This window comes from Helicoverpa armigera, chromosome 9 (assembly GCF_030705265.1).
Source record: "Helicoverpa armigera isolate CAAS_96S chromosome 9, ASM3070526v1, whole genome shotgun sequence".
Classification (NCBI taxonomy): Eukaryota; Metazoa; Arthropoda; class Insecta; order Lepidoptera; family Noctuidae; genus Helicoverpa; species Helicoverpa armigera.
In genome coordinates this window covers 2,670,175-2,691,220 of record NC_087128.1, presented here as the reverse complement: position 1 = coordinate 2,691,220, position 21,046 = coordinate 2,670,175, and the positions used below count along the sequence as shown (strand labels likewise).

Sequence of the window (21,046 nt, the reverse complement as noted above, 5' to 3'; positions counted from 1 at the left end):
TGTGTATGTTATTACAATTTTGATAAATTATTTATAACTGTGCCGATAGATAACACTAGGTGGGTAGAGAAGTATTACGAAAGATAACATTTTTGTTTAGAAATTGATCATTATGCTTATTTAATTTACAATATGAAAGTATTTAAAGGACCTCGTCCTGTGACGGCACTTCAGCAGCCAGCAGAATGCAATTTATTTCTGTAATATCCTTTTTCGAACACTATTTCTATTTCGATCGATATTATGTTATTATTTTATTGAAAGTTGTTGGCAACATTGCCGTTTCTCCAGTGCTGCCAGTTTAATTTCCCTCCTAGTAGGGAAATAACGAGAAAGTTAAAATTGTGAATGGATTGCTTAGGATTATAGTAAAAGAAATAAAAAATATATGTGCAGAGAAATACCAATGTGAATCTAATCAACATAACCTGTCGATCAAATAACAACGATTTTTTTCAAGTTTATCGATTACAAAAAAAATATTATAGGGTAATTTTAATAGTAGCACAAAAGCACAATTTTTTTGTTTTTATTTTGATTCGATTGATATTCGAACGCGGAAGTGGTTTCGTGTATTGACGCTCGCATTGCGAAACATGTCCAATTGTTATTTTAGAAATATATAAACATGTCCAAATTATGGTGAATTACTCGTCGGCCCCGGAGTAAGAAAAGCAAACCTAAATATGGCCTCGCGAGGAGACAAAGGGAATGGAAATGGCGAGGAGCAGATCGTTGAGGTAAATCGATGTGGCCTACATATTTGACAGTTATGTTGAGTTGACTAGAGTTTTGAATGGGATGATGGTTGCAGACATTGGCGGAGGTGTTCCGCTGCTTCATCTGTATGGAGAAGCTGGTGGACGCACACCTCTGCCCGCACTGCTCGAAGCTGTGCTGCTACGCGTGTGTGCGACGATGGCTGACGGAGCAGCGCTCGCAGTGCCCGCACTGTCGCGCAGCCTTGCACCTGCACGAGCTCGTCAATTGCCGCTGGGTCGAGGAAGTCACCCAGCAAATCGAGACGATGCAGCAGAGCAACTCCGCTAGTCAGAGGGAGAGCTTCAGAGATAGGTGATTATCGGATACAGATCAGGGTCAATAGACTTAATAATATAAAAGTTTATGCTTGTTGTGAGTTAACAACTAACATAAGGATAACATAAATACACATAAAGCACCCTGAACAGGTGTCCCACGCATCAGGAGAAGCTGACTGTGTACTGCTGGACATGTCGGCGCTGCATCTGTCACCAGTGTGCTCTGTGGGGAGGCACCCACTCGGGACACACCTTCAAGCCGCTAGAGGAGGTGTACGAGCAACACGTCACTCAGATCCGTGATGAAGTGTCCCAGTTGAGGCGTAGACTAATGGAGCTTATCAGTCTGGTGCAAGATGTGGTAAGATTGTTGTTTATCCGTTGCCATGCAAACACTAACTTGGAATATTTTGCCCATTCTTAAGATGACCCACTGACCAAAGGTTTCTTAAGAATAAAAAATATGAAAATAGGTAAAGGAAAATTAGAAAAACTATGATTTCAGATTAAGTTTACTTCTGTGTGCATTTGTGTGTCAGAGAATTAAATCTATGCACTATATTGTTGAATGACTCCTTTCACATCATGCTAGGGCAAATAAAAGACATTCTCCATTCAAAGATAAAAGGTGTCATGATTCCAAGAGCAAAGTATTTTACAATAGCACTTTATACTGGACCTCAAACATTTACTATGTTTGTCAATTTCTCAAATATTTGAAAGTTCCTTTGTTCTAAAATATGGAATGATATTTCTAGGAGCGTAACGTGGAATCAGTACGTGCTGCCAAAGATGAGCGAGTGCGCGAGATTCGGAACGCCGTGGAACTAATGATATCGCGCCTGGACTCCGCTCTGAAGGCTAAACTCCTCACTCTGATGGGCCAGAAGAACAGCCTGACGCAGGAGACGGAACAACTTGAACATCTACTGCAAGAGATTGAACATCAACTGCATTCTAGTACTAGGTATGTGGTTATTGTCCATTTTACCTAATTATTATTATTTACTTTAGGCCTTACTCTTCTAACCTTGGTAGAGTTATTTCTTTTAATCACACTAACTTTTATGTAGTTATTGATCTGTAATGGAATTAATAAATTTTTATCAGATTTTCTTTGTAATGCTTCATCTTGAATAGTAGATAGAATTGTTTTTGCTGTTGTCAATGACAAGACAGTAAAAAGTTAGGGAACTCATTGCTTTGTTTAGTAGTTTTAATTGGAACATTAATATTTTATTAGCCTATTGTTGTATTAATTATGTATTTTCTACCTTCATGCTATAATCTGTTTTGGGGTGACCAGAAAGCGTACATCATCAATTATGTTAGTATTGCATGTTAAAGTTCATACTTCATGCATGTTTGTCGGTACTACAATGTTCATGGGTTTAAGACTATCAATCATCATTTTTCCCCATGTATTAATTTTATATTTTCAATCACATCACTCTTTAGTAGTCTTTAATCACGCTAGCAAGCACTCTGAAACTTGATAACTTATTCCCGCAAAGAGAACCGCTCATTAATGCCTGAAATCTGCCTATTATTAAGAAAAAACTGGGTCACTGCGAGCATTTTGTTTTGCGACTTCTGATCCCCTACCCCTGAAGCGAGTGATAAAGTTGGACCGCCCACTTTTATTTTCTCTCTGCCTAAAGTTTTGATATCAAACTTTGTTTTGATGTGTAATTTTGTAGTATTGTAAGCATTTATCTTTATTATTTTTGTAGGTCTGAATTGATAGCCAAGAGTGGCGAACTTTCGAAGATGATTCACCAAGTTCGAAAGAAGCCGATGGCTAGCTTCGTGACTGCTCCCGTACCGGCCGATTTTCACAGGCAAGTCAACATGTAACTCTATGTAACTTACTAACTAATATTAAAAGAAGAAAAGCAATAGACTCATACTTGTATTATCAAGATAAGTATATCCAACCAACCACGTAAGTTTTTAAATTGGATAAAGGGAGAAAACGTTTTTAAAATTCCTGTGGTACTCATCTTTTATGTATACAGGCGGTAGCCAAGTTCCGTCAGAAACAGTTCTTACTAACCCCTTTTTTTGGCCGCATAATAATATATGCAACACAATGGCCGCCGATTTAAATTCTAGGTCTCCAAAAATGGTGCCGTATAATCCTTTCTAAAATAAAAACGAAAGTAAGCTTGTGCTTTTACGGTAAACTGGCCTTATTGTTTAAGTTAGACATGGATACATGCCTGGGCTCTTTTTTAAGCCTAAGTTCATCTACTACATAAAAGTCAGTTTTTCTTAAAACATCTTTTTACTTTGAAAGTTGAACATGGAAATTCGTTAAATAAACTTTGACGTTTATATTGTCGTCGGTGAATTTGGGTCATAGACGGTTATGATATACTACTTTATTCGGGGTACGGAAAAAGCTATTAACTAAGTAAATAATATAGGCACTATTTTACCTTAACCCTTCCTCTCTTCTATTTTGCTGTGCCCATCAGGGTCCATCATTGTGACAATCATTTTGTATTTCCCACCTGTAATGTGCATTATGGAATGCAATAAACGATATGATATGGTATTGATTTCTGACACTTACAAGTATATTATACATTTAAATAAAACTACTGCCCGTGACCTAGTAGTTTTATTTAGTTATGATATGATGATACGGAACAGCTAATTCTCAAATATATCCCGTTCCTCAGTGAAATCGTCCCGAGCTACGATAGCAGCACGTTTCCCCTCACGAACTTCACGCAGCTGCAGCACGCGGCCGCCCCCGTCTATTCAGCACCTTTGCACGTGAACGGACTCTGTTGGCGCCTGAAGGTCTACCCTGATGGAAACGGCGTCGTCAGGGGAAACTACCTCTCGGTATTCCTCGAACTAAGCGCTGGATTACCTGAAACTTCCAAGTAAGTTTTTTAAAAAAATATTGATTTTTATAATGACTGACATTTTGGGTTTCATGTCCCCTTAAAACTTGTCCCAAAGTGATTTCTCGCTGTACCGTTTTGAGAGGGTCTGTTTCACCACGATTTTGTAAAACATTTGCTTTTATGTCTCCAAAACAAAGAGACATCTGTACGTAGATAATGATATTATCTTTCACGTATTTTTTGTAGTAATTTTTGATGAGTTTTATAATAATAACACTACTTACACAAAATTGTTTTTTTGGCCTTTGTATCAAAATTTGTAGAACACATTGGCGCACGTAGTTTTTAAGTGGTGGAACAGTAACCTAACACTTTGATTGCACAACCCGACCCTAAGGCCCGGTTGCCCTGGTTACCGATAAAGTTTCAGTTAGTTATCCGATAGTTAATGCTATCTGCCAGATAAAGGCTGCTGAAAATATATTTCAGATAAGTTTCTTATTACAATCAAGGACTTTATCAGTAACTGGTGTAACTGGCAATAAATGATTTGTACCCTGTATTTGATAGCCGAATAACTTAGTGTTTCGTTATTGCAAGCACTGCTAAGTTAAGAGTAGGCAAGAGGTAAGTGCGGGCGAAGGCCGACGCTCATTTGTAGCTCCATGTGCTAGCATGCTGTTGGTATATAAGGCATTATTTATATTTTAAGTAAATAAGTCTTAAATATTGATTTGGAAAAATGGTAACTTGTAAATGATGCATCAATCAGGCACTTGGACTACTCACTTATCAGAATAAATGTCACAAGTGGTATAGAATATTTGACCAAAAATTGTCTCTGTCTTGCAGTCGTCAATATTTTTTTTGCGATCTCCAGTCTGGAATGAATGGCCTAGAACTGAAAAGTTCTTGTTTAAACCGGATTTACAAGCGAGTTGTCTGGGAGGTCCAATAAAAGTAATTTCAGTATAAATGGTGCTTTAAATCTCTTCTGTGTGCTCTCTCAAAACGCTCCTATGTGAAAATAAGTGATAAATTCAACATCTTACTGAACTGTCTGCAAGTAGATTTAATAGAATCATGATATTTCATCAAGTTGGCTATCAAAATAGCTTTCATTGTAATGCTATTGTTTCTTTCTATTGTAGGTACTACTTGGTATGGCTTCCTTTCTATAACAATGCCATTATTGCTCAATATATTTCATTGAGCATTTGTTTTGGGTCAGATTTTAATCGTATACAAAAATCTCCTCCTTTTTGAGCAGTCTGTTGAAAAGCACAAAATAATACATTGTATTTATTGTCTACTTTTCTTTAAAGATGTGATTTTATCACTTGTTATTTAATTCAAAACTATCCTTAAAATATTATTTGGGAAGCTAGCTTTTCATTGATTGTTTCCTCACTTTCCATTGGCTACTTATGACTTCTAAATATGGTGCCTTAACAAAATGTTGCTAAGACAGTGCATCTGGCTATAATAATTTACGAAGAAAATGGAAAAAGAAAATTTCACTATTGAAGGAAATATTAACTAAGTCTTCATTTTGTTATAGCATAAATAAAAAATAAATTCCACTTCCATCTGTATGAAAGAATAGAATATAGAATTTAAGAAGATTTTTTTGAAGAAGAAATAGAAATATAACATAGATTCTGTTAGATTAAGCGCAAAACTTCTACATGGCCTTGTTTGTTTGTCCGTACATCTGTCTTATCTGTTGCTATCTTTGCTCGTAATTTATACGTCTTTTAGAAATAAATAAGAGTTTATGCAACATTGTATGCAACCCTGGGTGCAGGGGTTACCTCGCGACTCGTTCGTCAATTAGTAAATGACAATGATTTTATTAAGTTATTTATTTACAAGGAGGAATGCTTGCGCGTTTGGTAATGTGCTTGAAATATGGTTCTCCAAAAAAAAACCGTGGCGAGGTGAGTCGTGAGGAAATGTAAATACAATATTAAAAGTTGCTATGCAGGTAAAAAGTGTTCCAAACAAGAATAATGTAAAAAATTGCATCAAAAATATGACCCATATTTCATCTTTCATTTGTATTTTGTTTCTATAGTTTATCGCCACATTCAACACTCAATTTCATAGTTCTCTTCACAATTCCTCGAGCAGAACCTAAGAACGCTATGTCCCAGATACGAGTACCGTGTGGAGATGCTGCACCAAGTGTCCCGCGATCCCTCCAAGAACATAGTGCGCGAGTTCGCGTCCGACTTCGAAGTTGGCGAGTGCTGGGGCTACAACCGCTTCTTCAGGCTCGACCTGCTCGCCAGCGAGGGCTACCTCGACCCTGAGACTGATACTCTTATACTTAGGTGGGTATGATGTGCAAGAACAATTATACAGTTCCGAGTTTGCGCCCGACTTCGACGCGGATAAAATTCGTATCTGCTAAAGAATTCTTGACATGAATTGCACTACACTTCGTCGAATTAAAATTGTGACTAATTTTAGTTTATTTACATTAGTATTTGTTTTTGGAAATAAATGCCCCGTATATACCGGCATGGATTACCTTAAAATATTGTGGACTAGTTTAGAGAGGAGGTATTTTTAGAAATTACTCAAAGTGGAAATGTCAATTACCCTGATATAAATAAATTATTACTTCTTCCTGTATTTGTCAAAGATTCCAAGTGCGTCCGCCGACGTTCTACCAACGTTGCCGCGACCAGCAGTGGTACATCAACCAGCTGATCACCATGCAGAACCAGCACATCCTGCAGATTAATGATCTCAAAGAGGTATGAACATTGTGTTTGACTTCGAAGTAGATATAATATACTATCAACCAATAAAATGCAAATGATCGATTTGAGTAAAAATCGTTTGAAACTGCGAAAGTAGTGCATGCCACTATGTTGTGAAAAAATTGAGTTTAGCAAGACCAACATTTGTGTTTTAGAAAAAGCGGGATAGTCATGGTTTTTTTTTTCGTATTTAGATTACCTAATTTGTAAAATCATATCATGTAATTTCAGCCATTTTGCTTGTTGATTATGATTTTGGCGAAGGGTTAGTTAACCCAATGGTAAAAAAAATATTTATTCTTATTTTTCAAAATTTCTGCCACCAGCGTCTCTCCCTGGAAATGTCCCGCAACTCAATCGCGGCGACTCGTGCGCAGAACGGCTCCACCACTCCGCAGTCGAACTCTGGCAGCAACGACACGGACAACCCTTCTCAGAACAACCCCGTCGATGGCAACAGCCTGAGCGACTCCATCGTGTTCGGCAACCAGTGGAAGTTCAGTGCCCCACATAATATTATGAGTGGACAGAGACTTGCTAGTCCAGGTTAGTTGGAATGGCTGCTGTTTTGTTTTTTATTTTTTTTATTTTATTTATTTAGGATCTCCAACAAAGGATGTACACATAACATGACATATGTAGTATAAAAAAACAATGGGAATAGTGTCGGTGTACTCCTTCACTTATAGGAGACCACAGCATGCACAATATCACTAGCTAACTAATTTACAATATTACAAAAATATCTAAAAATAAAATACAGTTACAAACTAAACACTTATAAACAAAATATACATATACAAACAATTTATATTGGCAAGGTTTTTAGGCACTTTCTAAACGTGGACATACACTGGCAGATGTCTAACTCCGATGTTTTTGCTAGTTTTGCATTATATTGCCTACAGATTCTCGGTATTGCGGCGTAATGCCCAAGGTTGGTTCTAGAGGTGGCGATGTGAAAAAGGCTATACACTTTACTCCTAGGGAGCCGAGCTGGAATTTTTATTTCCATTGAACTCAAAAGTTCAGCGCAGTCAATTGCACCATTGAATATCTTGTGTAGCATGATGCAATCCAGGATCTTTCTGCGGGTGGCTAAGGTGTCCATGTGATAGTATTTTAACCTACATGTATAGCTTCTTAGTTCTCTAGCCTTACAATCACGATAGCAAAGATGGTAGAGGAATCTCTTTTGGACGCTTTCCAATCTTTTGGAGTATACTTCATAATGCGGACTCCAAACCACAGAGCCATATTCCAGGATCGAACGAACTAACGTGTTGAAGAGTTTAATTTTTGTGGATGATTTTTTAAATTCTTTACTATTCCGTAAAACGAAGCCCAGTACTTTGAAAGCCCGTGAAACTATATTTAGGATGTGTTCATCAAATTTAAGTCCTGTGTCAAGCTGCACTCCTAGGTCTCGAATAGTGTTCAACTTCTTCAATTCAACACCATCTATGAAATATTTATGGTTAAGTGTTTTTCTGTTACGCGTATATTGGATATAGTGACATTTGCTGGTATTTAGTAGCATCTTATTTTGTTTGCACCAGTCGTTCAATCTATTAATGTCTTCCTGTAATAATTTTGAATCTACATCATTCTTAATTGGCATCATTATTTTTAAATCGTCTGCAAATAGATAAAATTGGGAATATTTAAAACTTTGTTACTATATGTCAATATATATGTTTTGTGAAAATAGTAATGGTATACGAAGGTAGATGACAAAAGAAAGTTAGTTGGTTCCCTGTTTTTAACTGGAACAGTATTAATGTTTTTACATAACGTACGTTTAGTACATAATATTATATGTTGAATACTTTGAAATTCCTTTTAATACGTTTTCTTAGGGTACGTCCACATCTGGCGAATGCGCCATGAATGCGCAGCTCGCAAGCCGTTTGCTCACTGCCAGCATGCTGCGCGCGTGCATTTTTGTCCTAACCTTGCACGAGATTGCGCTAAAGAGGCGCACCAATCCATTGCTGTGAGACTGCACGCGCGCAGTGAGCAAAGGCGAGCGAGCTCGCATTCGCGGAAATTTGGTACTTTTGGAAATCAATGTGGGACGTTCTAAAATGACGATCATGAAAAATTCCAACTAAATTTAAGATTCCACAAAAGCCTCATAGGAACTATTTTCTGTTCAGTGGTAGTGAACACTGGCATGTTCGCGGAGGAGTCGCGGAACAACGACGTGTCGTCGGCGGCGGGCGGCGCGTTCGGCTACGGCGACTACCCGCCGCTCGAGCGACGCCCCGCGCATGCGCAGCACGCCACACATGCGCTAGACGCCGGGTACAACCTGCCCTCTACGTCACGGTATGTACTACTGCACTAGTGAACACGCGCATGCGCAGCACGCCACACATGCGCTAGACGCCGGGTACAACCTGCCCTCTACGTCACGGTATGTAGGGGAGACCGGGGCAAAGCCGTATAGCTAAGAGTTTGTGGATGCTGATCAATAATTTTAAAACACAGTTGTACTAAATCAACATTTATTTTTAACCAGTCTCATAAGGTACGCAATCACAATATTTTAACTTAGATAATTAAAGCGTAAATTGAAAAAATGTAGCAAAAATAATTCTTCTACGTTTTACGGTTTTGCCCCAGGGCATGGACAAAACCGTATACCGTATGGATTTCGGCTCCTGATATATTTGAGCAGCTTTGAAGTACCCCATAGTGCCATCAAACACGGCTTGAACAGCTTTTTTCATGTTTTCCGTGTCCCACGATTGTCTATTAGTCGCCCTTTTATAATCACGAGGCATCGTGGCATCTGTCTTGAAAAATAAAAGGTAAATACACTTAAGTACATCCGGGTCAAAATCATACATATCCGATTTTACCCCATACGATTTTGACCCATACCATTGTATGTATAAATACGTTACTCACTACTACATTCGTAATTGATTTCACCGGTACAAATGTACTGAATTACATCAAAATATACACACTTTTAACATGACTATTAGTTCCTTACCTATTGTACACGTAAATTTGATGACTGGCACTTCTTTTTGCACATAAATTACATAAAAACCACTAAAAAACAATAATATAAAATATTTAAAAAACGCGCATGCCTGTCGCGACAAGTGTTTGTTGACAAATAGCTGTGATTGGTTGACACCGCTGAGCTGCAGTGGCGCGGGAAATTTCAATTATTAACAGAAATACATACGCTATACGGTTTTGCCCGGGTATACGGTTTTGGACAGGTCTCCCCTACTACTGCACTAGTGAACACGCGCATGCGCAGCACGCCACACATGCGCTAGACGCCGGGTACAACCTTATTCAAACCTGGCTGCAAAACAGCACTTTTTTAACGTCATTAAATTTGAAAGACTGACCCCAAAACTTCCATCCTTCACCGCAACCTATGTGTTTTTGCTGAGAAAAAGAAGTGGCGCACCATACTCCCAAGCAAAACATAATTATCTGTCTGTAGGTTAGAAGAAGCTTTCAAGAAGTTTCTTTGAATATTATTTATGAAATCTTCATTAAAGAACATTTTTTGTTTTGTACCCGCAGATCAGCGAACTCCCTGCACGTGTCGGGCACAGACAACATGGCTCTGGTGAGCCTGCACACTCTGCTGAGTGCCGCCAACGCGCCCAGCCGCGTGCCCAGCAAGCTGGCCAGCAAGCGCCAGCCCGAGCCCAGGCCGGACAAGCATCATGTGCCTGCTAAGGAGTCTACCCTTACCGGTAACATTACGAGTCTTTAATATTTACTCACACTAGGTCAACTACATCCTTCTACGGGACGAAAACAGACACATCATAAGGCCGCAATCAATCAATGTATGTACTTATCACATGACTAGCTGTTGCCCGCGACTTCGTCTGCGTAATATAGGTAGATTTTCCAATTTCGTTTATTTTATCGTTCATTGCTCAACCCCCGTAGGTGATAGCGTGATAATATACAGCCTATGTGTTGAACCGGCCCTCAGGTAATAGTCATGCAAAATTTGATTTAAATCCATGCAGTACTTTTTGAGTTTATCCGGGACAAACATACAGACAAACAGATAAACAGACATACAGACAAAAATTCTAAAAACTACATATTTGGGTTCGGAATCGATTATGGATCACCCCCCAAGTATTCTTTAAAAAAAATATTCAATGTACAGTTTTGACTTTCCTATCATTTTATTATATGTATAGATGTATAGATAATTCTCACATGAAGCTGTCTTCTTGCTGTACTACGACGGAGATGCTACGAGTTACGAGCGCAGCTACTTATTACTTAGAGTAACAATGTTGAATCGAGATGCATCGAGTTCGTGTGTCTTTTTTGTTTACATAGAAGATATTTTTTGGAAAGAGTTTCAGACTTTATTGACTGAAACCTACTCCCTCTTATTATAAAAACTGCCGCAAGTAGTGGTTTAAACCAGACTGAAGACGTCTTGGTTTGTTACGGTACTTACGATAGTCTTTACATCCTTATTACAAAACGTAGACTAAGAGAAGACTGTTTAGTACTTCGATTTGTCTATGTGTGTGTGTGGTTCAAATAATATCCACAGATTATAAGCAACAAATATTTAAATCATTCGTTCAATCGTTCCGAATTCTGTGCGCCGTTCCTTTTTACATTATTTTGTTAAGTCTATTTTGATGAAAAATTAATAACTATGATAATAATAAAAAATATCTCTGCAGTTGAAAATATTACTTTTTATTATTTAAAGGTAATTTTATATTTTTAGTATCTTTTAACGATATACATGATCCAATTATTCTCTTTTAAACAACTATCGAGTTTGCGCGTATAACGGAACGTCAGCGCGCGTATCCGAGTTATGTTTTGTTTTTAGGTTAGAAATAACATGGATTATTTTCATACCGATTTAAATGATTAAATAAGACGTTGTGCATCTAATTAGAACCTCTTCAAAATTAAGTGCACAATAACTTACACACAGAATATCGTGTGCATTAAATTACGAAAACAAAATGAAACAACATAAAAGTACAAAATTATATTTTATTCCGATGTCTATTTATACAGTCAAACGCACTGATACATGTTGAACACTGTTCTTCATCACACAATCTTGTTCCCTTGCTCATCTTGGCATTTTTGTACCTACATTTTAGCAAGCTTCCAGTCTTTTATAAACATTGCATATTACTGGCTGGATACGGCGTGCAAAACGCCAAAATAGTCTTGAATCTGTAAATAAACAGTAAACTGTATGATAATCTGATATATTTTCGAAGTTTCATCGAAATCCATGTGGTAGTTTATGCGTGGAACATAAACAAACATCCATAATGAAAACTTCGACTCTTATATAATTAATAGGATGTTTTGGCAACTTACTTGCCCTGTAAAGGCTACGTACCTTATGGCGAGCCCAGTTGAGCATCATAGGATCATCATGGATTATCATCATGCATTCAATTGACTATTATTTCGAAAAACATAAATCGATATTTATATCGAAAATTGTCATCAGATAATTTGAAGAGATTTTGTCGATGACGCACACTGTTGGGTCCCCGGACACTCTCAATAGTATTCTAACACATCCAAGTATTCCAAATCACACATATTTATATCCACTTTCGTTTTTTTCATCACAAAACAAATAACCTCAAAAGTAAATAATGACGGAATTTGACGTTTGTCGACTAAGTACTGCAGTTAAACTATGGGGCTCGATGGTTTATCTTTTGTACTACAGATAGTAATAGGACTTGCGATAAACTGCGTTTTGTAATAACGTTTTTTCAAGGTCGTACTTACAGCTGGATTAAAGGTAGTACAAAAGCCGATACTTATTTGATACCGCGTTTTATAATAAGAGGGCCTTTGTTTCTTGTCGAGCTCTTAAATTCCATAGAGTTTCGGGTGACTCAATCGTTACGATTGCGATAATGGCGATGGAAAGTGTGTCTTGTTCATAGACATAATATTAGTAAACAGGACTGCGCATATAAATCCAAAAAACGAGCCGAGTGAAACAGTTAGTACGGAGGCTGTCTGTCCCTTTCTAATAGGGTGACTATGAGATTAAGCTATGTGAGACAAATCTGAATTTGCTAAGATTATTAAACGCAGATTGGTATTGAAGTTTTAATTTACGCAGTTTGTGACCTTAAGATACTTATAAAGGCTTTTAATAATTAGCGGGAATTAGCAGTATAAAAGCAGGAAGATTCGAAGTGAAGACTGTTTTTTTTGTATTTCTACTTCACGTATAGACTGCTGAGCCGTTTATGTCGCCTTTCTTCATTTTTGGCAAGCTATAACAATAGTACAACAGTTTTAAAATCCATCACCCATATTTTGACTCATTACAAGAATTCATGGGCACCCTAGTTGTTTGATTTACGAAAATGTTATTATTAGCTAACCTGTGGAACGATATATTGCAACCACCATAGGATTCACTTTTACGAGTATAAACGCAACACTTTTTCACCATTTAAATAGTTTAAATTGATTTAATACAAAAAATATAAACAAAATTTTAAATGCTGATTACGCGCCAAGAATGTTCAGGGTTACCGCTAGAAAAAAAAAACAAAATAAAAAATTATGTTGTTTATGTTTTAAGAATAATAATTTATATAAATAATTTATTAGTATAATAAATTAATGCGGTTGTTATAAATTTGTTGACTTACAATTGTTAAAATAAGATAAAAATATAAGTGATTCAATTGTTTTTTGGGAAGACAAAATTTTTGATCACAACATTTTTTTATGCTGGCAAGGTGTTAGAAAGAGACAAACAGCCTCCGTTCGAACTATCCCTCTCGGCTCGGATTTGCCTCTGTGTATTGTGCAACCAATTTAGTACCTTATTGCGTTAGAATAGAGTTCATTTTCGTAAATGTATATTTTGAGCGTGCGCAATCTTGTTTAGTAATATTATATCTATGGTCTTGTTACAATAAGTACATACATTGAGAACTAAACACAAACGAAACTCAACCTTATTAAAATAATTTAAACACGACCACTATCACTTCGACATAAAGAAGTTTTTATTTTCCCTCCAGCGGTATCCAGCAGCCCAGTAACCGAAACCAGTAACCCAGCCACCACCAACGTGGTGCTGTGCTCGTCCATCTCGTCTCCGGAGCTGAACGCGAGCGCCAAGCTGGAGCCCGGCGAGCCCGCGCCGCAGCACCCCCTGCATGCTGCGTCCGAGAGCAGCAGCGATACTGGGGTTAGTATTGTAGTTCAATAGTTTATTTTATTTAAATAGAGTAGAAGAAAGGGTTTAAACAAAGTCGTCATTTACAGGATTTGATGTTCAGCGAACTAGAAGTGTTCGCCGATGAAAACAACCCCAGTCACGTGGACGAGAACTCTAACGAAGAGAACGATGTCGACGACGAAACTATGTCAGGTAAGATGTTGTTTGAGTTTATTTTATATCGACTGTTATTGTTTCCACCCTGTTTTATTGTAGTAGTTAGATCATGTCTTGTTTGAGACTTTGATTAATGTGCGTAAATGTTATTTTTGCCAAACACTGTTTAAAGAGTTGTACGGTAGCGTGAGTGTATTGGCCTCCGGTAGTGGTCGGCCGGCGCCGGCTGGTCCGACCGCGGCTCCCCTCCCGCTTCCTAACACTGGTCCTGGGGCAGAGGGTACGTCGGCCTCGTCGGGCTGCTCGTGGTGCGGGCTGGGCTCCCCGCGCCGCCCCTCCCCGCGCGCCCCGCGCCGCCCCGCGCGCCCCGCCCGCCGCCGCGCGCCCTACGCGCGCTAGCCCCGCCCCGCCCCTCCCGCCCCACCCCACGCTCCCGGCAAGGCGGACTTACATAAATAAATCTTAATAAAGGATAACCCGCCGTCGAGCCTTTGATTTTATCCGCCAAGAACCCGCACTACGGCCGCAGTAAGTAGCGTCAGTATTAGGGTTGAACCCCACTTGATCGCACCGCGCCTGACGCGCCGGTCCCATACGTCTTGGCCCGTGCGGAAAATATTGCTTACACCTATTCGGCTCTATGGATACTATGAAATACAGGTGTGACGCGGCCGTAAAGACAGCAAAGATTTCCTCAAAATTATTTTTTAAATATATTCCATAGGATTGGTATACTGCAATAGATTCGTCCCATTTTAAAACTTTGTGTATGATTTCAGATATCGTGACACTTGACTTCAGTGTGACGTCACTGGAGTACGGGCGCGGTGCGGTATGATCAAGTGGGGTTCAGCCGCATAGCGTAGGATCGTGTTACGTGTATTGATATGTTATGTGTGATGCAGGTGAGAACGACATCGAGTCAGCGGGCGGCGCGGGCGGGGCGGGGTCGGGCGCGGACATCCTGCGGCGCCTGGTGTGCGCGGTGGCGGGGCGCGTGACGCCGGCGGGCTCGGACGGCGTGGCGCCCGCGCCGCTCGCCGCGCGCGCCGAGCGCGACCCGCAGCTGTCCACCGCCGCGCACACCGACATGCTGCTGCTCAACCTCATGCGCATGAACGGACTCACGCCCAAACATTCCAGACATTGTGAGTACATACTTTTCATTCATTCTAACTCTAATATAAACTTATCGAATAGTATAAGTAAAAAAAAACATACTTACATAATAATGGGGAATATATATTTTTATGTTTGTCCCCAAAACTATAATCATCAGCACGAACCTTAAGCGCTGACCTTCACCTATGCAGAAGTAATTTATTGGATCCCTTTTGTGGTATGAAGTGAGGCGCGGGGGCATTGTAAAGCGGTGGTTGGCCCGCAGCGCATCGCGTCATAACGGTCACTCGGGATTAGTTCTTTGCTATTAAATCACCTCCGCGCAGATGAAGGTCGGCGCTCAAGATTCGTGCCGATAACTATACTGAACCCATTAAAAAAAAATCCCAGTTAGCATTATGGCCGAGTAACACAGACTATATTTTGTCCGATTATGGGAAGAAATTCACCCCCAAAACGCCGGTGAAACTGCGGCAAATAAAATGTGGCATGAATTATGTTCAGCAGGCAGCAAACGTCACTGGTCGGGCAGCGCCGGCAGCTCGGAGAGCGGCGCCAGTCGACGCACGTGCCGCGCCCCCGCCTCCCCCGCGCCGCCCGCGCCCCGCCCGCGCCGCCCGCCGCCGCTGTCGCCCGGACAGCTGCGCCACCGCCCCGGCGCCAGGCATCCCGCCACATGTACGTAACAGGAATTTAGTTGTGTACCAAAATTAGAAAAGATAAATACTAGAAGCAGAGGCAAGAGAACAGTGTCCAGAAAGTGTGAACTGATGACGGTGTTCTAGATGGTTATTGGGCATAATTGCTATTCTCATATAAAGTGATCAGCCAACTGCGTAAGACATATTATAGTGCACCAGCATTTGCGCAGACGCATGTGCGTTTCTTCACTTTCATAGCCCAATGGGACAGGGAAAGGAACCGTTGTCAGTCAAAGTATTCAGCATTCACCTTAATTTGAACCTCCCTTCAGTAATAACCACAATTTTAGACATTATTACCTTTCCTAAGCGTGATCTACACAGGTCCCATAACACTAATTTTACCGATAACATAGGACTCAAACTCGAAACTCAAAAACGTTTATTCAAATTAAGCTGATAAATCAGCACTTTTCAAACGTACAAAAACAAAAGACAGCCTCCCGAAACGCCCACCCATCTATCCATCAGATGTGGCGCAACAAACTCAGCAACGTACCTACAGGACAAATGATTTTTTCCGTGTCCAGCATGCACAGTGAGCCAGTTCGGCGGGTCGTCGCCGGGCACGCCGGAGCGCGGCGCGGTGTCGCCGGTGTCGGCCGCGCTGCACGACTACTGGCCCTCCGTGTCCTCCGTCAGCGACAACGACGACGTCGACGCCGTGCTCGACTACAACGTAAATACTGATGCTCAGCATGTGCTTAATGTAATGTGCTTTTGTTGCTCTACTAACTCGTAAAAAATATTGTCTACGAGTCACATCCACTTCCAGAAGAAGGTCCATTATTTTATTTATCAAGAAATTGCTTGGACTAAATAGGCTTACTATACACAGTGGTGACGCCAGTATTTATGTCACCTGTTGGATGGCGTAGTTGTGCGGCGGGTAGTTTAGATGCCCGTTGACACTATGTGTAGTAGGTTTGGGTTTTTTAGTTTGTACCCAGTTTGGCTCGTTTAATTTTATTTTAATGTAGTGTAGTTGGGAGTTTTTTCATTTTTTTTTCTGTTGTTAAAATGTTAAGTTTACTTTCATACCAATATTCACCATTTTTGCATCAAGCGAGACTGCATAATTATTATTTACTTTTATTTTGTTTGAGAAATGCACTTTTTACAACTGTACAGTATTATCACCATAGTGTTGCCAAATTATTATTTAGAATTATAATCTATTTTTGCGTTTTCTGTATTTGTATTCATCATTAACATGTGTGTTATTCCAGGACACGCTATTCGACATGCTGCTGAACAGCTTGTCGATCGAGGGCGGCAACTCGAGCGGCTCCGCCCGCGCCGCCACGCCCCCCGCGCAGCCCTGGTCCCCGCCCGCCGCTCCGCCCGACCGCGCGGACTGACCGCGCTACCGGCGCGAGTACCACCACTGAGCACGTGGCTCATACACGGCTCTAATGGCGACTCCATACCTTGCCTGCGAATACAGTGCCCACCATGCAGAACAAAATGACTAGCGGAGGTGCCATAAAGGAAAATGTCCTAAGAAATTACCGCGCCAAAATGTGCAGGGAACGAAGAACGATACTGTCTTCGCCCTTACACTCCTTCTTTGAACCCAACCATTTTTCGTAATAACAAAAATAGTTGATAGATGTCTCGAAGAACGCTTCGTTAGTTCACACGTAAATGTATGCTCACATTGCCCACCGTACATAATACATATTTGACGTAGAAGAAGACGCCTACATTATGGCATCTCCGCTCATCTTTCCTTGCTCCGTGGTGCTCACATACACAGATCTGTGCTCGGAAGGAGCCGCCATTAAGTTTGTCAAGAACTGATTATTAACTGTGTCTGTCTAAAGCCGATGTTACATTGATCAACCGAATCGAAACGTGATATTCCAGGTGATTAACGCAAAGTGATCGTTCAATCTTGTAGTGTTGAAGAAATTTAATTGAAAAAAAAAAATAAGCAAAAATGATTCATGTAATATCAGCTTTATATAGTGTGAGAACCCCGTAGCAGACGTCGTCAGCGATAGTTGCCGCTGCCGTACCGTGCGCTTCATAGATCTCTCCTCGTGAGGCACCATAGACCTTACAACGTGTAGGTAACATACGCCACAATTATACTCCTTACGATACTTGAGTGTGCCCCTATTCTGTTGAGAGATTCGGGTCTCCTCGTCGCCTAGATAGAATATAAAAACGTATAAAAAGTACGGGCATTAGGTAAAAAGACTCAAAATTTAAACGATCTCTTGTATTTATTATTTTTAGTCATTATTAACGTTTATCAGTACAATTATTCTAAGGTGATCCGAATTTGTTTCGCCTGCCAAAAATATTAGAGTGCTATTTTTATTTTGTTCTATGATACGATATATTTTTATAATTAAATTAGATATCCCGCAATGTCGGCCCTGAGATGCTTACTAGTATTCGCATTTATTTTTAAATATTTACTTGAAGAACTCTCCACATTTCACATTAGAACCTCCTTGCCACCATGTCAAGAATTAACATAATAATTACCAATATTAACTTACTAGAGCTTGTAGTCCGTTTTAATGATATTAGCAAGAATATAGACAAGGATTTTATTACAATAAATAATAATGCATAATAAATGTTTTTGAAACTCCACTATAGGTAATGTTATCTGTCGGGTACCAACCGGGTATCAGCATGATGTCAAAATTTCGCATTCGAGTTTGAGCTTTACGTGCATCTGATAGGGTTGAGAATGGCTTGCTCTCCCGGTAGGTAGGTCGACACTCACTGCAACTTAGTTCCGAGTGTCACTAGGTATCGATAGTTCAAATATTTGATGTTTCATGTGATTATATCGATCTCCGGCTGCACCCGGCGTAGTTGTCGATGTTAAGTATTTAATCGATTAGTTACGTAGATTGACATGACTGAAAAGTTCAAAGTGTGTGATTCTTTATCGTTATGAGGGTTGAGTATTCAGTAGTGTTAAGATACGACTTATGTATTAGATCAGTCGAATGTTGGTTGATTTTAACTAATTTATTGGATTAAATTACCGAATTAATAACTAATTTAGTTTATTTTATTCACAGAATTAAATTAAAATTAAAAAATACAATTTGATGGGTACAAGTTAACTTCTGATTTTCGATTATAAAAAGGTTTGATTATTATATTTTTGATTCCATATAAAAAAAAGTTATGTATTGATGTTATGATTAAATGGATGTAATACATACATATTATTAAAATGTCACAAAAATGGAATTAGCTTTTTTATTTTATTTTTCCTTTCATACGATACAAACAAATGTGAAGTTATCTGTATAACCTTTAAAGGTACTAGACATAACAGACATGTGCTCCTGAGTTTGTTGAGTCAGTTGTTCCTAGCATAAGAAACTACACTCGCGAGCAAAAAAATGGAATCACCCCAATACGGTAGTTTCCAACGAGTCAAATTCATTACTTTTATTTAACTGTCAAAAACTGTCACTTTCTTTGCAATATGTATGAAAGCGCAACTTATGACGTCACAGATTTTTCACATCAAACTGGATTCTTATTTAGCTTATAATAATAATAATAATAAAGCCCCGCAGGGCATCTGAGGCGGATGACGGGGAGTAGCGACCCCGCGGGGCTATATATCCGAGTGCTCCAGGGAGAGTATACTGTCCCCCATCTCCGGCTTGCCGGAGTGAAGCATGACGGGGGATAGGTCTCCCGCCTCTTGGCTTGCCTTCATCGGCCGGTCAGAGTGGAGTCGCTAGAGCAATGCTCGGAGGGTAGGTGCCTCGTGGTAAGTGGCGAGTGGGCCGGTGATGCTGGACCCACAGGGAGCGCGTGATCTGCGTTTAAAGTCCGCCGAGGTATCCTCACCCTTCTCAGCCGCTCATGTACCTGTTGCCCTCTTGTTGCTTTTCAGTGACTGATTCCCGGGGGCCCAGTAAGTGAGTTGGCGAGTCTCCACCTGCCATTTTTACGTGTATTTATTACATTGTTATCGGCAGGTGCCATAGTTCCCATAGTCTTCCCATTCCTAGTCCACTAACATCCCATCACAATAGCCCAAGTAGTTTTCATCCATAGTTAGCAATAGTTTAGCACAGAACCGGGGATTGTCCTTGGGTACATTTCTATAGTGTATACAGGGATAATCGTCGGTTTTGTGTCACCATTTCATTAAAGTTGTCTCAAAAGGGCTTCAGCGTGTTGGCTTCGGCCCCACGTTCGCCTCCCAAAAATCCGGGACTCTATAGTCCCGAGGTCTGGAAGAGACATACATTTATAATAATAATCATTTATTTCAATCCATAAAGATCATAATTTAAAATACAAAAGTCAATAATAGTAAAATTAAATTAAATTATTACTTATAAATTGCTACGTTGCAACTGTGACCACATTAAGCATGCAACAATGGTTAATGTAGTGACAGTCGAACCTCTCAGCCAACATCCTCAAGATGGTGTTGGAGCTGGCGCGCACTCTGCGTACTAGGGATGTGCACCGCTTTCGCATCGTCGCATAGAAGCAGTCAATGCGTGACTCGGCGAACATCCCCGACGCACTGCAGAACCGAGGCAGCCCCAACAGCATCCTGTAGGCATTGTTGAATTGGACGCGTAGGGCGCTGTACTGTTTTTGAGTATAGTTAGCCCACAGGGCGCTTGAGTAAAAACAAGTGCAATACGCTCTAAAAAGAGTGTTTTTTACTTCCTTCGAGCATCGTGCAAACCTGCGAGCTATCATGTTCGCTCTAACAGACAACGCCCTACGCTCCCGCTCTAAGTCTGAATCGTCCTTCAAGTCAGAGGTCACCAGATGCCCAAGGTATTTAAAAGTGTCAACCCTTTTTAGCGGTACATTATTTAATTTGATGCTAGGAACACTATCAGGACATTTACCCCTTGCCCGGAAAACCATACACTCACTTTTCTTAGTGTTGTAGAGCAGGCCATGACTGAGAGCATATTCCTCACAAATGCCGATCAGCTTAGACAGGCCACACACCGAGGCGCTCAGCAGCACCATGTCATCCGCATAGCTAATGTTGTTGACACAAACTCCACCAACATGGCATCCGACATGCGTGCTGCTCAGCCTCTCGATGAGTGCGTTTACATAAAGATTGAAGAGCGTTGGCGAGGTCAGCCCCCCTTGCCTCACCCCGCACTCCAACCTGTATGGCTCAGACAGCGTCCCCGACCACCGAACT

The 21,046-nt window shown here is 40.3% G+C and overlaps 1 protein-coding gene and 1 long non-coding RNA gene across 12 annotated transcripts; one reads left to right on the top strand and one right to left on the bottom strand.

The window, feature by feature from the left end:
* The first annotated feature begins 295 nt into the window (after positions 1-295).
* LOC110378720 (E3 ubiquitin-protein ligase TRIM37) lies at positions 296-19,092 on the top strand. 11 transcript variants are annotated; one of them, XM_049839110.2, is made up of 19 exons: positions 296-740; positions 815-1,074; positions 1,179-1,401; positions 1,799-2,007; positions 2,347-2,367; positions 2,774-2,881; positions 3,728-3,937; positions 4,502-4,528; positions 6,058-6,237; positions 6,552-6,666; positions 6,999-7,218; positions 8,832-9,003; positions 10,231-10,406; positions 13,728-13,897; positions 13,975-14,080; positions 14,950-15,192; positions 15,674-15,844; positions 16,398-16,576; positions 17,097-19,092. In XM_049839110.2, exons 1-19 carry the CDS (start codon positions 687-689, stop codon positions 17,226-17,228), a joined length of 2,976 nt encoding a protein of 991 aa, XP_049695067.2. In that variant the 5' UTR covers positions 296-686; the 3' UTR covers positions 17,229-19,092. The 11 variants fall into 11 exon arrangements, with proteins under 11 accessions (XP_049695067.2, XP_049695066.2, XP_049695068.2 ...); XM_049839109.2 differs by having other exon boundaries at positions 15,671-15,844; XM_049839111.2 differs by having other exon boundaries at positions 297-740; positions 1,191-1,401; positions 15,671-15,844.
* LOC135117331 (uncharacterized) lies at positions 11,687-12,497 on the bottom strand. The gene is made up of 2 exons (XR_010276813.1): positions 12,062-12,497; positions 11,687-11,889 (listed from the first exon to the last, which is right to left on the bottom strand). It is a non-coding gene; the product is annotated as an uncharacterized LOC135117331 (long non-coding RNA).
* Positions 19,093-21,046: the final 1,954 nt, after the last annotated feature.

Excerpts from the sequence above, each read along its gene's own strand:
- LOC110378720 (XM_049839109.2), top strand. The coding sequence starts at position 687 with ATGGCCTCGCGAGGAGACAAAGGGAATGGAAATGGCGAGGAGCAGATC. Across the intron at positions 14,081-14,949 it reads CGACGACGAAACTATGTCAG|GTGAGAACGACATCGAGTCA; the intron begins GTAAGATGTTGT and ends TGTGTGATGCAG. Across the intron at positions 15,845-16,397 it reads CGCCAGGCATCCCGCCACAT|CATGCACAGTGAGCCAGTTC; the intron begins GTACGTAACAGG and ends TTCCGTGTCCAG.